This window comes from Etheostoma cragini, chromosome 3 (assembly GCF_013103735.1).
Source record: "Etheostoma cragini isolate CJK2018 chromosome 3, CSU_Ecrag_1.0, whole genome shotgun sequence".
Lineage (NCBI taxonomy): Eukaryota > Metazoa > Chordata > Actinopteri > Perciformes > Percidae > Etheostoma > Etheostoma cragini.
In genome coordinates, this window is record NC_048409.1 from 10,621,349 (window position 1) to 10,637,921 (window position 16,573).

The 16,573-nt window shown below is 41.5% G+C and overlaps 1 protein-coding gene across 11 annotated transcripts in view; it reads right to left on the minus strand.

Annotated features, from left to right (window-relative positions):
• The window catches only part of LOC117941800 (muscleblind-like protein 1), a 65,810-nt gene that overhangs the window by 10,950 nt on the left and 38,287 nt on the right, over positions 1-16,573 (minus strand). For 7 of the 11 annotated variants that reach the window (XM_034866940.1, XM_034866944.1, XM_034866945.1 and 4 more), the window contains exons 3-5: positions 8,429-8,599; positions 3,387-3,605; positions 196-435 (exon numbers count right to left, since the gene is read on the minus strand). In XM_034866940.1, the coding sequence (XP_034722831.1) occupies positions 196-435; positions 3,387-3,605; positions 8,429-8,599 (630 nt within the window). The remainder of the gene's footprint in view (positions 1-195; positions 436-3,386; positions 3,606-8,428; positions 8,600-16,573) is intronic. The other 4 variants (XM_034866950.1, XM_034866949.1, XM_034866947.1 and 1 more) reach the window with 1 other exon arrangement.

The following is a 16,573-nucleotide window of genomic DNA, read 5'->3' on the forward strand; positions in this document are numbered from 1 at the left end:
CTTAAGTGTGACAAACATGCAAAGGAACAGGAAATGAGGAAGGGGGCAAACACTTTTTCACACCACTGTATTTGTTTTAACTGATAGAAATGTCTCTTGCTGCACAGTACTGATGTGAGAAGATTTGCCGTACAGCATGTGCAGCAAATGTTCTGATGTCCTTATTGTTGTTGCTATCGATGGACAGATACGTACCATGGCTGCAGCAGCTGCCGCCTGGTTGACTTGGTGTTGGGTAGCTTTGATCTTGGCCTGCAGGTGAGCCGGAGGGTGAAAGTATTTGCACTTCTCCCTCGAGCAGCGGCCCTTAATGTAGTCCATACACACAGTGACAGTGTTGTCATTGGTGTCAATCATAGTGCTGTCTGAAGGGTGGGCAAAGCGACAGTCGTTCTCCCCACGTGTGCAGTTACCTCGCTGGTATTCCCGACACACCTGGTGCACATGAAAAACATGAACAAAGACACTGTTTTACTACTTTTACTTTGCTTGCATGCTGATAAGAACACAAGCCTAAAACACACACAAACAGCAGACTCACATTGTGAAGTTACTGCTCACTTTACTTCACATTTGATGAAGTAATCAATCTGGTCGGTCATTTCAGAACTTGGCAATCACTTTACCAGACAGAGCTAACCAATCTTAGTGACAGGCTCGGCCATTACTGTTGATTGATAAGCAGAACAGACCATAACCAGGGTTTACACACTCATCAATCACACAACATTTATCCATTATTGAAACGAGCTATGTTGTTGTTCTTCTTCATAGAGACAGAAGAGGGCAGCATCTGCGTGAACAGTTGGGAAAGTGAGTGCCTCAGCCTGGATGTAAGGGCTCAATGAGACTCATGGGAAATATTGAAGCCGGTTGCCCTTAAGGGAGGCTGCAGTTGACGTAATTATCAACCCACGCACATAACACACACACACACACACACACACACAAAGGTTTGGAAATATAATTATGAGGCGGCATTTTTTTCCCAGAATTTAATGTTGACACTTAAATAACTGCAATAACTTAAGATCTCTGTTTGAGTACTGGAAACCACCGCTGAGTCTGAATTGCATTCCGAATTCTATCCTACTCCAAATGAAATGTAATTTCATGGTACGTTGTATCAATCTATCAGTTATTGTAATAGAACAAGCCATTTGCCAAATGTCTGTTTGCCAGTCTCACTGTCTGCATGCATAAAAGATTTGATTTGTGGTGGAACGGCTGCCAGACAAAAAGCCACCAACGGTGTAATCTACAAACTAACCCCGGCCCTGTCTCCTGTCATGACAGCTCATCATCCGCAATCACCGATCTGTGTGAGAAATGGGGCAGGATTCAGCCTCTCTCTGTCTCGTCTTTCTCTTATGTACCTCTCTCAAGCACTCACACACTTGCATGTGAATGTACACCTGCACATGCCCACTCACACACATTAATTCCCCACCACTGCCACCATGACCATTGCTGCTTCTGGTCTTATTTAAAACACAGAAAAAAATATGAGAGACTGCCTTATCCTTGTTGTCAGGCAGATGTTGGAGAGACTGGTGAGAGAGGGAGGGAGGGAGGGAGGGAGGAAACAACAGAGAGAGAGAGAGAGGACAGTGTGTGGTGGATGAATAATGAGTAAAGGACAGACAGATGGGGATCAAGGAGACAGAGTGAGAGTCTTAGGGATCGAGTGAGTGAGGCCGGCATGGAAAAAAAATTAGAGACGAAAGGGAAAACTAAGTGGAAGCAATTTGATGTTCTCTGCACCAGGTGCGGACCAGTGTGTGTTTTTTTTAACAGTGTTTAATCATGCATTAGAGTGATCCAACCCAGTGGAAGTGCTTAGTTGGACAAACAAATAAAGGGTCTGTTAATCATATTTCTGTCCCCATGGTAACGGCCCCTCTGGGGCATTTAAATCACCAAGGTTTTAGGTAAGCAACATATGATTTTATGCATGCTAAAAGGCTGCAGTACAGCTCCATAAAAGACAGAGTCAAAGAGACTGGCGGAACATATTTCCCAGGAAAACAGTCTGGAGGATTGTCTTCTAAATTAGGAATTCCTCTCAGAGTCAAGGAAATAGCATGCACATATCATCTTACTGGTATGTGAATTCCAGCTATGTTGATTTTGAACGCCACACAAACTAAATTATGTCTGGGCCCTTTTTCTAAGATATTTATAGCAAACCTAGTTCCTGGCTAATTAGGCTAGATATGAATGCACCCAATCAAAAAGCTTCACCAGCACACAAGGCTGAGCACTACAGGCAGTGTCGACCACTGGGCCTAAATATCTTGAAGTGGAAATTATATTTCCCCTCTGCTGCCAATTGTGGCATTTGTCTGATTGTATATCTGTTAGTGTAGGTGCTGCACTTTGGTGCAGAATGATATCAATCAGAAAATAATTTTAACCCCAGTCTGACTTGAGACTTGCGTGTTCTTCCTCTGTCAACAACAACTTCCTCCTCCAATTTCTGAGCTCCATACATTCTGCTATCTCTGTCTCTGCTGGACCCAACAGCTCCCTCGATGACCACAACAGGTCTACAAATTGATTTGCTATCTCCCCCTCCATCTCTTTTCCCGTCATTGACCCATCCCCTCGCTCTGCAAGTCATCCACTCGCACATCGGGCCCAGAGACTTACTCAGCCTCACCCCCATTAATTACCCAGCTACCCAACATTTCATTTTAAATGTAACCTTCCTAACATTCTCACACGCCTCCTGCCAGCCTCCAACGATTTCCCCATTATTCCGCTGCAAGAGTTTCCCGGGTGGGGCTGCATAATGGATGAGATTGACTTACTGTCCAATTAATGACTAGCTGAACACAGCTACACTCATCAGGTTTCAAATGACTGATTACCTTCATAGAAGAATTAAAGATTTTTTGTGTGAAAATGACATACTGATACAGTATAACTTGAGCATGTGCCAAACAATGCTGTCTGCCGCTTGTTGACGGGCATCGACGGCAGTGTTTGTAGCGAGATAGTCTCATTAATGTCTCGTTCTCTTTGCTTAAGTCGGGGTAATGACTGTATTATGGTAATGGGATGTAGTAACTGTAACAGAAACTGTCTACCAGATACATAATTAACAGAAACTGTTGAAGCAAGACTTTGCAACCCAATGGTTTTAATATTCAAATAGGCACAGGCCATATTTCAAAGCCCAATCTGTTTGCATAGCTGGAAAAATGCCCTCACCGGGTGCAGTGTTTACTAGAGTTTTGTTAATCTATCTTCTAATCTGTGACTGATATGAAAGTGAAATAATAATTATGCAAATCCTCTCATTTGTGTGTTCTTTTGTATGTGCGTGCCTGTGGAGTCAGATTTATCCTTCGTCTGTGTGTGAGAATGTGTGTGTAGCTCACCTCCAGTCTGTCTGTCCTCATGAGTTTCTGTGCAGCAGCAGCAGCAGCAGCTGGTACAGGGACATTGGGGTTGCTGGTGACCAGTACGGGGCCACTGGGCAACATGTCAGCAGGCATCAGGCCGGGCGACACAGGGCCAAGGTAGGGGTTAAACGCAGCAGCCGCTGCCGCAGCAGCATTGACATTGGTTGCAAGGCCGGGTGTGACTGAAAACATGGGCTGTGGGCACACGCAAAACAAGAGTCGGTCAAAATTGAACAAAACTATCTATTTCAGATTTGTCAAGAAAACTTCATGTACAATTCAGTTCAATTTTATTTGTCGTCTCAAACCACAGAGTTATCTCAGAGTACCTTACAGATAGAGAAGGTCTAGACCACATTCTAATTTACAAAGACCTAACCATTTCCCAGACCCAGGCTCTAGGTGGGCTGCCATCTGCCGCTGCCGTTTGGGACAAAGACACACTGATTCATAACTAGTATAGCAATTGTCATACAAATACACAAATGGTGAATATCTAATTACATCTACCAATAAGTATAAAGCCATCTTTCCTCAATCCTACTCACAACACATTCTCACTCCCATTTTGTGAAAAACATGGATGCTTGGTCAGGTGCCTTTTTATTGTTGTTATTGACGATAAAGGTCTCCTTTGCACTTGGTCGGTTAAGGAAAAGGTTGTGGGTGGGCTTACGGTTCTGTTACTCGCGGCAAAGGGACGTTTGGGTTTAGGGAAAGGTTGTGGGTGGGCTTACGGTTCCAGCACATTACCATTGAAGATATGTGAAATAAGAGATATATGCAATCATCAGCAGCCAAGCAAAAGAGAGGAACTGTGGTCGGGGATGTGGAGGCCAAAATATGCCAAAAATATACAATGAATAGGGTTACATCTGAGAAAAAACATTGTCTTCTTTAATGGCTGCTTGTTTTTCATTTGAGATAACACATAATGGAGGCCTCGACTCTGTATGTGGTGTCACCTCCTCCTTACATGAATCAGATGGAATGAACACACTTCACACACCAGCGATCACACATATCTACGGGCTGAGGGACGTCAAGCTGTGTGTGCATGGTGGGGGGGGGGGGCAATACTGTACTAACATGCACTGCCTGTATGTGCTTTACTCTAATTTAAAAGACACATTCCGCGAGAGGGAGGCTAAGGAGTGTGCTAGCTGACATAGCGCAGTGAAAGTTTTTGCAGCACGTTCCTGACCTCAGCCCCAGTCTGAGGATTGTCTCCTGAGCCCCTGCCAACATGACACAGTGAGTAATAGAGCAGTGGCAGCCAAGCCTGGACAGCTACATCCCTCCCAAAAACCTTGTTGCTCTCTGGGATGACTCAGAAAATTTAAGAATAATGGAGTGGACTTTTTGATTGTTTCAGTGCTCCCCTCTGGAATGTCTGAAGAATTATGTCCCATTGCAAGGTACTCTGGAAAAGTAGATCTCTCTCAAGGTGCTTAGATGTCTGTTTGGGATATTCGTATGCAGCTCAGGGTTGGAATGATGTCAGTGGCTGCAACAATGAAGTGATGTCATCCTGCCAAAAGTTTGTGTGATCAAGATAATGGTCTTTGTATTGTCTCTTACAATGATAAGACGTTGAAGATTCTTGCTATACATCACAATCGCAAAAAGGCTGAAAACAGTTATGTTAAATTTAGCATATTTACACAGTAGGGAAATAAAAACATCTCATTGCGTCCTCCTGTTAGCAATTGGGGTTGCCGCAGTGATGTGGTGTCTGTCAGACAATCTTTAAGTTACAACATTTTCCCTTTCTACATACCCTGAATCCAGATTAGAAAAAAACAGGTTCAAAATGAGCATTGCAATTATATATACACCAATCAAACAATTCAGATCACACATATGAAGAAAAGATGACTTTTCTACTTCCCAATTGTATTTTCCAATGAATCCTCATAGCATCTGAGTGAGATCAAACTAACTAACTTGCACATAACAAAGTTAAATAGAAAGATAGAAAGCAATGTGATTAACTAGAGCTGTGTGTGAATGCTGTTCTATGCCTAGATGTTGTTGTTTTCAAATGTGAAAATACTGAAAACATTTAGCTTGGAAAATGTTTGACCAATGAGCCAATAAATGACCCAGTCTTTGAAGTTGGACAATTAACCTTATTTTGACACTCATTTTAATCCGACCGCGTTTAAGTGAAATGTTATTCCTACACTATTCAGGAGGTGTGGGGTGGCTTTAAAACGTAGCTTGTTTGAAAGCCATGATGTCTGTCTCTTTCTCAAGGGTGGGCCAAATTCTGTGGTCAGGCAAAGCAGAGAAAGGGGAGGTAACCTTGCCCCTTATGACCTCATAAGAAGGAAGATTCCAGATGGGCCCATCTGAGCCAATTTTTTATTTTCTCAAAGTCAGAGCAGGATACCCAGGGCTACACTGGGGTACCATAGGCAGGCTGGGGGAACTCATATTAATGTTAAAAAACTCATGAAGTGATGTTTTCATGCCACGGGACCTTCAAAAACTAGCCTACCTCCCTGCTAACCCGCCCCCCCCCACCCTCCACCACACTAATGTGTCTAATTTACTTTGTTCCATCCCCTGTCTGCACCAAACAAGTACACCAAGCGTGAGTGACTGACTGACTGACTGACTGACAACTGACTGACTGAGTCAGTACTGTAGATGGACACAACTGTAATGTGGGCTGTCCGCTGACATTGACTCTAATAAAAGCATCACAAGCGCCATCACTTACAGACAGCTGTAATGGACCATAATTACTTCACCCTCTGCACAGTTCCATGCGTGAAATGAAAGCCCACTCCTAAGCACATGGAGGGTGGACAGCTATAGGCTATAGACAAATAAGTGGGATAGCAACACATATGATTTGGTGGAGATACTGGGGGGATGGGGGCAGGAAACTAAGCTAACAACACAAGGGAGGGATGGAGGAAGAGAGGTCTAATTCCTGGAAAAGATAGTATCCGGTGTTACCCCATCTTCCCTTCACACACACCACGGCTCTGGTTTCTTGATGTTTCTTTTTAGTGCAGGTCTAAAGCCATCTCTCCTCACTGCTGTCGTTTATCTCCTTCACTTTACCTACCTGTCTTTACTCTGTTCATTTATCTCTCCCTGCCTCACTGCGTGCTCCCTTTCTTCTTCTGCTGTGTCCTCCACTGTCAGCCTATCTTCTTCCTCCTCTCTTCTCCTCTCCGTACTTTCATTCTACCCATGACATGAACAGAAAGGGAAGGCATTGCAGTCCCAGGGAGATCTATTGCTTCTTTAAACCCTTTCATGGTTTCCTCTGTTCTTCTCAATGGGCCTCTTGACTCAGCCCATTTTCCCCAGATAAGGGTGATAAGCCATCGGCTAAATGTGTTTGTGTGTGTGTGTGTGTGTGTTTGTGTGTGTTTGTGTGTGTGTGTTTGTGTGTGTGTGTGTGTGTGTGTCCAAGCATGCAGCATCTGAAGCTCTTTTGTATAATCTGAGGAATATTCACTCCACTGCTCTCACTCGAACATAAAGGGACAGATGAGGAGACGGAGGAATTACTTCAAGCCTGACTGACAGGTCTCACTGACTCTGTACGGTCTCATGGATCTAGAGGGGAAGGATTCATTTGAACTGGCTGACTGGAGCTCCGGCCATCACCTTGAAGATGCTAGGAGCATTCCGCACAGTCACAGAGTCTTTTCTAGTGTCATTTTCTGCATGTATTTGTGGGTGTGTTGCATCATAATAATATAATACTTTTTTGATCACCGTATAAAAAAACTCCCACCGTGATGGGAAAAAGTCAGTGTCCATGCCTGGGCCCTGTTGTTCAAACATTGGTTGATTAATCTGGCTATCGTGAAATTAATGGATTTAGTCCTGAAAAAATTTGTCAACTGATCAATTAAACAATCAACAGAAAATGAATCACTAACTATTTTGAAGCTTTTCTGCCTTTGTCAGATGACATTATTGTATGTTAAATACATTTGACAGTTATTTCTTTACTGGTCATAAAGAAATAATACGTTGAAGATGTCACCTTAGGCTATAAAATGGCCATTTTTCACTTTTGCAGCCATAGATGAATTCAAACAATAATTTGACATTTAACTCAAGGTGCACTTGTTAGCGCTAAACTTTTACAATCCAATTGAACAATATTTGGCTACTCTTTACTTGAAGCGTTCTACATAACAGTGAGATTAAACTGTCATAAAACCTGTCATACAACATTATAAACAAGTCCTAAACAGTTACGACAAAATGCTTTTTGTCATTTGGTTTTGTCACAACAAGTTATGGTTGATGTTTCAGGTTAAGGTTAGGGTTCATGCATCATGACTGTGTCACGACAGTGTCATGTGGGTGTCAAATATTCATGGAAGTGTCATGTCACTCTTAGGAAGAAAACTTCAACAAAGGAAAGGGTTACCCAATATTTAAATATGGTATGTTCTTATCCAGCTAACCTGGCTCTCTGAACCCAGGTATAAGGTAGATTTGGTGATTCTGACCAGATTATAATGAAGGCAACACCTGTACCTTTGACATATTCAATTACAAGAAACACAAATCTCTCATAAAGCATGTTGCTGGAACTCTAAAACCACTGATTAAACTGCATGAAAAACTATATAAACATATAAATATCCATCAATCTGTCAGAGTTCAAGAGTTCAGCAACCATTTGACTATGAATGAATAATTGCAAAATTAATTATTGACTGCATGTCTTTTGCTCCTAGAGTCACAACCTGTTTGTTCGATTTTCATGCACTATTTTTCTGAGCATCACAAACACTGAGGCACTACGTCTCATAAAAATTCAAAAATCTCAAAAGGGCATGTCAGTCGTAAATTATCTTTGGGCTATTCAGTCTAAGGTGAAGCATTTCATGAAAGTTCCTGCTCTGACAATAACTCCAGATCAACTTCACGAGAATGAAGAGCTTTCACACTCTGAGTGTAGGAAATGAGTGTAAACTGTATGTGTTTGTATTCATGCGAGCTGTGTGGGCTAACTGTACGTGTCCTCTCACCACTGGCTGTAGCTGTGTGCCGGGCATCATGGCGTTGGCGAGATGCATCTGCTGGGCCAGCATGGCCATGTTTTTCTGCTGGATGAGGTTGTTCCTTCCATTGATCTCCAGCTGGGTCTTTAGGTGGGGAGGTGGGTGCAGGTACTTACAGTTCTCCCTGGAACAACGACCCTGATGGGGCGAAACAGGAGGAGGAAGTAGGAGGGATAAAAGAGGATAGAGACATGGAAAAAGAAGATTTAGAATAGTGTTTCCTTTACCTGTTGGCTAATGTAAAGAAGTAATGAGCCCTGACTCGAGTTGCTGCCCTCTGATTTAGCAGGCGCTGACCTGACATCCCTGACATCTGGGCTTGCCACTGGCTTTTTTATAAAGAAGACTGATCAGTTCTGCTCGCTATTCTCCATTTGTGACCTAACCTTTGCGCCTGCTACCTTTAACGGTTTTTTCCAGCTCCCATCGAGAGACAAATTACCTCCAAGCAGAGCAGAGATAAAGAGGATTAGCTGTCTGTGTGCTTTGCTAACAGATTGTAATACACACAGCGAAAAATAAAAGAGAGAGAGTGCATGTTATAAGTGCTATAGGTGTTATTAGTCTGTTAATCGTTTGGTCTATAACATGTCATGACATTTTCTAAATATCACATATTGTACAATCCCAATTTCTTAAAGCTCAATGTGACACCTATACAGCGCTTGTTTTGTCCGACCACCCGTCCCAAACCCAAAGATATTCATTTTAATATGACATAAGATAAATGCATGCAGCAAGTCTTCACAATAAAGAATCTGGAATTAAATAATGTTTGACGTTTTTGCTTGAAAACTAATTAATTATCGAAATAGTTTTCCCGTTCATTTTCCCGAAACTTGTTTTCATCTTTACCTGTGAGGTGAGCTGTTTGATTCAAAGTTCTCTTTTTGAACTAAACAAAAAGACAGGGAATTAAAAACGAAAGTGAAAAAGGAAAGACAAAGTGCACTGTTGCTTTTACTCTGAGGAGACATTTTGGAGGGGATTTCTACTGGCAAAGACATGTCCTACCAATGGACTGTTAATGGTAATGGACAAAGCATCCGGTTCAGCAAAGTACCGCATATGAGGAAGTGCCTTAAACGTGCATTCTATCTGATATCCTGTAGGGGGCAACATGTGCGGTTACAAAAGGAGGTTGGTTTCTGTAGAAGTCTGTGAGAAAATGACCAACTTCTCACTTGATTAATTACCTCAGTAAACATTGTCATAATGACTTTATGGTCTCAATTGCTAGTTTTAAGTCTGCTGCAACACAGAATAATGTTCATTTTTTGAATATTGGTCATGTTGATTTTAAAATCAACGATAAAGCAGGGAGTGTTTTAGGTCCAGGCTATGATGTGATTGACAGTTTGCCGCCTGTCTTTTAAAACCTAACAAAAGTAAATCTTACCTCGAAGTATGTAAGCTAGCTTTCAGCAGCAGTTGCATCCAGATCGCCAGAGAAAGTGTGTAACGTAGAGTGTAGCAGCAGCGTTGCCAACTCTTAACTAACATCACAGTCAGATACCGCTCAACAGCCTGTGGCTCCTCCCTCACTCCTAACTCTCGTCTATTCTAAAATCGTCACATCCGCAACCAGGATGGCTGCGCCCGTAACGGCGAACTCAGCAACTCACAGCAGATCTCAAAAAAACCAATGAGTGACGTCACACATGCTCTGTCCATGAAGATTAACCATAGACTCATGGTCCTACCCCCACTTGAAGCTGTACAACTTGATGCTGGTTGTTTAACATAGCCCAGTGAAACACTATTGATCCCCTCCCAATTGAGACACATGACTTGTGTTAATACTTTACATCGTTTCAGAAAACAACAGGATGGAGAACTGATGTTGGATCGATAGATGATTGGAGACTTCGTTGACAATAAACATAAACACATCATGGCAATGTATCTGATATTTTGCTAGTGTCTATAGGCAGGCAGTGCAGTGTGTGTCCGGGTGATTGTATTCATCCAGCAGCGGGCAGCCCAGGGGAAGAAGGAGGGAATGTAATTTACACTCTCATAATGCCTGCTCCACTGAACACTTCCCCGGATAGGTGTAATATTTTAGAGATCTCCTCCACTTTTTTTTACTCCCCCCTTTCATTCCCTCCTGCCTCAATCCCCTATATACATGCCAAGTCCCAGGCTGATATTTGTTCTCCTCATCATGAATACAGAACAATTGAGGAGCAGAGGTGCTGCTGTGATCTGTGTATGTGAACATGTTCATCTATGTGTGCAGAATGCACAAAGCAGAAGTGCAACCCTCACTCTGCCTTTGTCGACTTCATTCTTTGTTCTTCTCTCGCCTCAATCTTCCGCCATCTAAATGCATCCTCCACCCGTGTTTTCCTATTACTCCTTTAAATAAATCTATTTTTCCATGGAATGGGGGGAACAACCCAGCGACAACCCCACAGTACCACCTCCCATGGGGAATTAGAGGTTGGCTGCCATGCTACTGCTTATCTCAGTGAGATTACCTGCTGCCCATTACCGGCTATGACACATGCTTTCACAACCTTACACATGCACTCTCCCTGCACTCTCCCTCTATTCCACCCACATTGCTTCTTTCCCTTGCTTGTCTCGCTCTATCTCTCCATCTCTCCCTTTTTATTTCGTCATGCGGCCTGTTCTGCCTAGCTACAGCCGGGAACATACTTTGCATTGGAGAGCAGCAGAATGTCAAGAGTTCTTCCAGCATTTTCACTGGCTGAGAGCTGAGAGTAATAATACCCCCAGCCTGCCAATTGGCCTCACACATTATAACAACGCTGCTATTCTGGCTCATCCCTGTGTGGCTGTGACCATTGATCAACACTAATTGGTTAATGTCTTTTGATTTTCAAGGCACATCCCCACTGGGTGACTCGATTTTCGCGTGTCAACTCCAGCCTGTGTGTCTGTGTATGTGTCTATGTGTGAATTTGTGCAATTATCTATGAAAATACAGACCTTACATTAAAATTCCCCAGGCACTCTTTGAAAGCATTTTATTCAGGCAATGGTCAACTTCAGCGCAGCTTTACTCAATATTTTCTAAGTAAATATAATAGATCAAATGGCTACAGTTGGTGTCATTTGAAAGGTATCTCTCCTATTGACCAACCCAGAGAGAGGTATCACATCTGCAGCTCCATGAAGCTTTTTAGCATCTTTCAGCTCATTGTTTTCATTTTCATGACCTGCAACTTTTTGGCCACAAAAAGCAGCTGTTCACTATCCCCAATATACACCGTCAGCGACTAGCTGGGAAGCATGGTGGGGCATTTACAGGCCAGATATTTTCAAAGGAGTGGGTGGAGAGGAAAAGAAGTGAATTTAATTCATTTTCAATTAATTAAACATGTCAAGCTATGTTGGGAATATCGCTCACTTGGAAAAATTATTTCAATTTTAAAGCAATGTTAAAAAAAAATGTACTTTGAACTTTTGTCACCACCTTTTACATGCTTCTACATACTGTTTTACATTTGCGTACTCCTCTGTATCTGTATATATATACTTATCATTATGCAAACACATTTACAACATTCCTGTTTACATTCAGTTTATTCTTATTTATGTTCTCTTTTTTGTTTTTAGTTGTGTAACGTTCTTTTTTAAATTATTTATTTAGCAATGTTGGAGAGAGCCTGGAACTTAAGACTTTAATAGCCAGTGTTCTTATCTTCTCTGTGATTGTTGTCCGTATGATAGATAAAGAACGCAAACTTGAACACAAAAAAACAAACAACCTTTGTATACAAATTGTAAAATATTAGGAACTGTCATCTGGACCGTTTGACAAACAGTTGGCCTTCACTTACAAAACCCCAATTAGCATTAAACTGAAGAATGTGGTCGATGAATGAATGAATGCTTAGCATTTTAATACAAGGATTGTCTACTATAAGCAAAGCTGGGGGGAATTCAAATTAGACTTGAATGAAAGGAAACCCAACTTTACAATGGCAGAAAAATCGCTTTGTCAGGGAATGTGTTTATTTTGATGGTTTTGGCCCTCTCATTTCCTGAAGGGCGAGGTCCCTGGCTTTCATGTGCTTATCTGCCTTAATTAGTTTTAGTTGTAGAATCACACACTTGGGTGAAATCACTTATAATACAGTGCAATCCGATGTCTGTGCAATAAACTGTCTGATGTGTATCATCATGAACATGTATTTTTAAGAAGTAGATGATTTAGTTCCTTGCCCACTGCTCCTAACTAGTTAAGATTGGGATAAATGTAGAGGATGCATTTCTCGTATGAGTGTAAATATGTACTTTTTCTGGCAAATAGGAAATATGATTAACCTTTATTATTAGTATTATTTTTATTATTATCTATTTCTGAACAATTCAATCGTGTGTGAGCTTTCGTCCCCGCTGATTACTACCTGCGATGCTATGCCCGGCTTCGTCCCTGCACCTTTTATTCTCCTGTGTTCCCTGCTGTCTAAACAGTGTCAGTTTAGGTTAATGGTGAGCCTGTTTGATCCAAAGCAGCGTTCCCTCTGGCTTGGAGCGTATACTATCAGACTGCACTCATGTTGACTCTGTTCCGCCTTCACCTGTCTGGCTCTCCTCCACTCAGACGCTAATATGCTAACAGACTAACTGCGTCTGTCTCTCAGGCCCTCTGTCGATTGCTCCGTCTTCCTCCTTCTTTCCCTCTCTGTTTGTATCCCTCCAATCCCACCTTTCAGGTGCCTGTCTAGACTGGTGTGTTCTCCCGGCAGGTCTTTGCACCAAACAAATTATATTATTTCCCCATTCAAAGCTGCAAAACATCTTTTTAAACGTCAGGGCAAGGTTTTGCTAAACAGCCTCCATATGCAATGTGATATGATAGTCTCTTCACCAAATATAGGTTCTGAAACATGAACCAATTTGCTTTTTTTAGGTTGTGGATGTGGCTTTTAATTGGCAAGCCACTAAAATAAAGTGAACCAGCTGTCACAGTCCTACTCTTAAGTGTATGTTTGCATGTACACGCTGGGGGGATGGAGCTTTCTGCACTTATAAATCACCTTGGCCTCATTACACCAGATACCTTTCAGCCATGTTTGAGTTCCTGGACACACACACACACACACACACACACACACACACACACACACACACACACACAGTCGTGTCTGGCTATCTTTGTGGGGACCAGTCATTGACATAATGCATTCCCTAGCCCCTTACCCTAACCTTAACCATCAAACCTAAATGCCTAACCTTATCCCTCACCATTACTCTAACCATAACCTAACTCTAACCCTACTCCTAAAACCAAGTCTTATTCCTCAAAAAGCCCTTTAACGTTATGGGGACCAGCATTTTGTCCCCACAAAGCTGTCAGGTCCCCATAAGTATGCTGTATTCACAGTTTTTGGTCCCCACAAATGTAGCAAAACCTGGCCCACACACACACACACACACACTCACACACACACACACACACACACACACACACACACACACAAGCCTGCGCTTTTTTGACCAAAGGTCCTGTTGGCGAGCACACATCTGAGAAAGTATGACATCACATACAGCACAAAGAACGGCCTGTCTGTGGACTGAGAATGTTGCCAGACTGGCTAATAACTCACTCACTCACACACACACACACACACACACACACACACACACACACACACACACTTTAATACAGCACATGTATTAAGCAATACACGCATGCTGGAAACCATTGGTTCATTATGCCACATGTATGGAAGTAAATCTGATGCAAAACGTGTTTTTTTTTCTTCTTTGAAGACAACGGGGAAAAACGTCCTGTTTTCTTGTTCTGTCTTCGTCTGACCATTTGCCACTGCTAATACCAGATGTCTATATAAGTCTCATTATCTCTTTCTAATCATTTATCAAATCTGGAACACCCCCCGGTGCATCAGTATAATAGCCTGGATCAGTTAATGACCTTAAAACCTCATTTAACTGGGCAGAAGGATAAGCCTCTGAGACAAAGACAAAGATAGATATGAGAACCACAGGCAGTGATAGACGGAGGCAACACAACACAGCAGTTTAAAAAAAAAAAGTAGACACTACGACTATAATAAATATGCTGCTGATTTCACGGAAAACACTGCTCAGATAGCGAAGCTCCTTTACGTCACAAACGACGCTAAGTCCGCTGAAAGCTTTTAGCTATAGTGCTCAATTAGCCAAAACACCAATTATAACCCCCAAAAGAACTACTTAGCCTGGCAGTGTGTTAGCATGTTTTGCGTGGATGCGAGTACAAAATTGTTAGCACAGGAAGCTAATGATGGGGCAAAATGACAGCACTCTGCCACCGCCAGCTGCACTGTTCCTCATTTGATATCCACTATTGTCGGAAACATGGCTGAAATATCTAGTTCAAAGGGTCCAATTTAAACTAACATTTAACCTTTTCATTCATGTTTACAAATGGTCATTAGTATTTCCATTGCTCAGTGACATGGTAGATAATAAAAAGGTGCGCTATGTATGACCTGTAACATTGATTCACATTTATTACGGGCCATTTTATCATTTAAATTGGAGTTTTGATTAACCCTTGTGTTGTCCTCGGGTCAAACTGACCCGTTTCAAAGTGTTTTAAATCAGAAATATGGATTTCTTTCTTCAGAACATTCTTCAGGCAAAATTAATTATTACTTTCCTTGAATTTTTTGGGGTGTTTTATTTGATCTTATAGCAGTTGAATTGTTTTTTATAAGGGTTTCAAAACAGTCGCCAGGTTTCTGCCTTTTTACTTAAAAATGTATGTTTAATTTGATCCAATGAGGTTAGCTGACCGTGAATTCCAAGAATAAGTGTAAAACTTATTATTAAACCAGCTCAGTTTTTTTTTTAAGCGCCAAAAGCTGGAAAAAGTGACAAATAAATCAGAAAAAACGACAAAAACATTGGAAAAAGCATAAACATATATTCATTTTCAATTTTGACCTGGAAGGACAATTTCATGGTTAACGGGAAGACAAGGCAAGGGTTAAGAGGCTGCACTGCTGTCAATTGTTTTAAGAAATAAAATCAGTAACAGCAACAATCTTTCTTAATATGTCATTGCTAGTTTATTAGTAATATAACATATGGTTAAAACCATTGCTTACTGGTTAGAATAGCTGCCTCCCATTTGTTGATATTGATATATCTTTTGATTGATGAATTTATTTTTAAATAAATTGATATAAGTGCCAATCACAAGTTCCAAGATCCTAGAAATGTCAATTCTGCCAATCACTTCATTGATATATTGTTTCTAAGCGCTCCAAATACGCAACACCATAAAAGTAGCTAATTGTTTAGCTGACTTGGTGGCTATTTAAGCGGCCAACAGTACAGTGACCATCCTTAATGCACGCTAATGCATGATAATGCAACATACTTACCCATCTTAGTCACCCACCCAATTTGGAATGATGGGAGGCTTTCCTGTTTGTTTAATCCATTTAACATTGCATGAATACAGTTTAAAGCTCCAAACACCTGAGGAATGAGACAGCACTTTGTGAAGGAAATAACATAACCTAGATAGAAAAATTTCTGTGGCCAATAAAGTGAGGATCACATTTTGGTTTGGTTTAATAAACTGGGGTGTTTGCTCCCTGATTGTAGCAATACAGTGCTTTTGTCCCAAATCAACATATTTGGAAGTCACTGTGGGAACCGAACAGGTCTGGAAGACTGCTGAATGTTTTTTTAGTTCTCATCCCCTTTGCAAAGCACAAAAGGCAAGTCTGTGTCCGTGAGTAATTTTACTTACTCGAGGCTTTGAACCCAACAGTCACCTTGCTATCAGAAGGCTAACAAGTGTTTGGTAACCTAACTTACTCCCAGAAAAACAAGAAAAAACGTTTTAAAAATAGCAGGCAAGGTGATTGGCCGGCCACAGAAGCAGTTCATTCATCTATTTAACAGTCAGGTACTCAGGAAGGCCACATGGATATCTGTGGATGCGTCTTTGTTTTGCTCTACTATATTTGTTCTAGTATTTTATTCCTCTTATTATTTCATGTATATTGCATGTATGTATATTGTATCCTAGTATTTCATTTATATTTACATTCAGTGCTGTGAGACTGATTTTGCTGCTGTAACACTGTAATTTCCCATTTTATTGGGATCAAT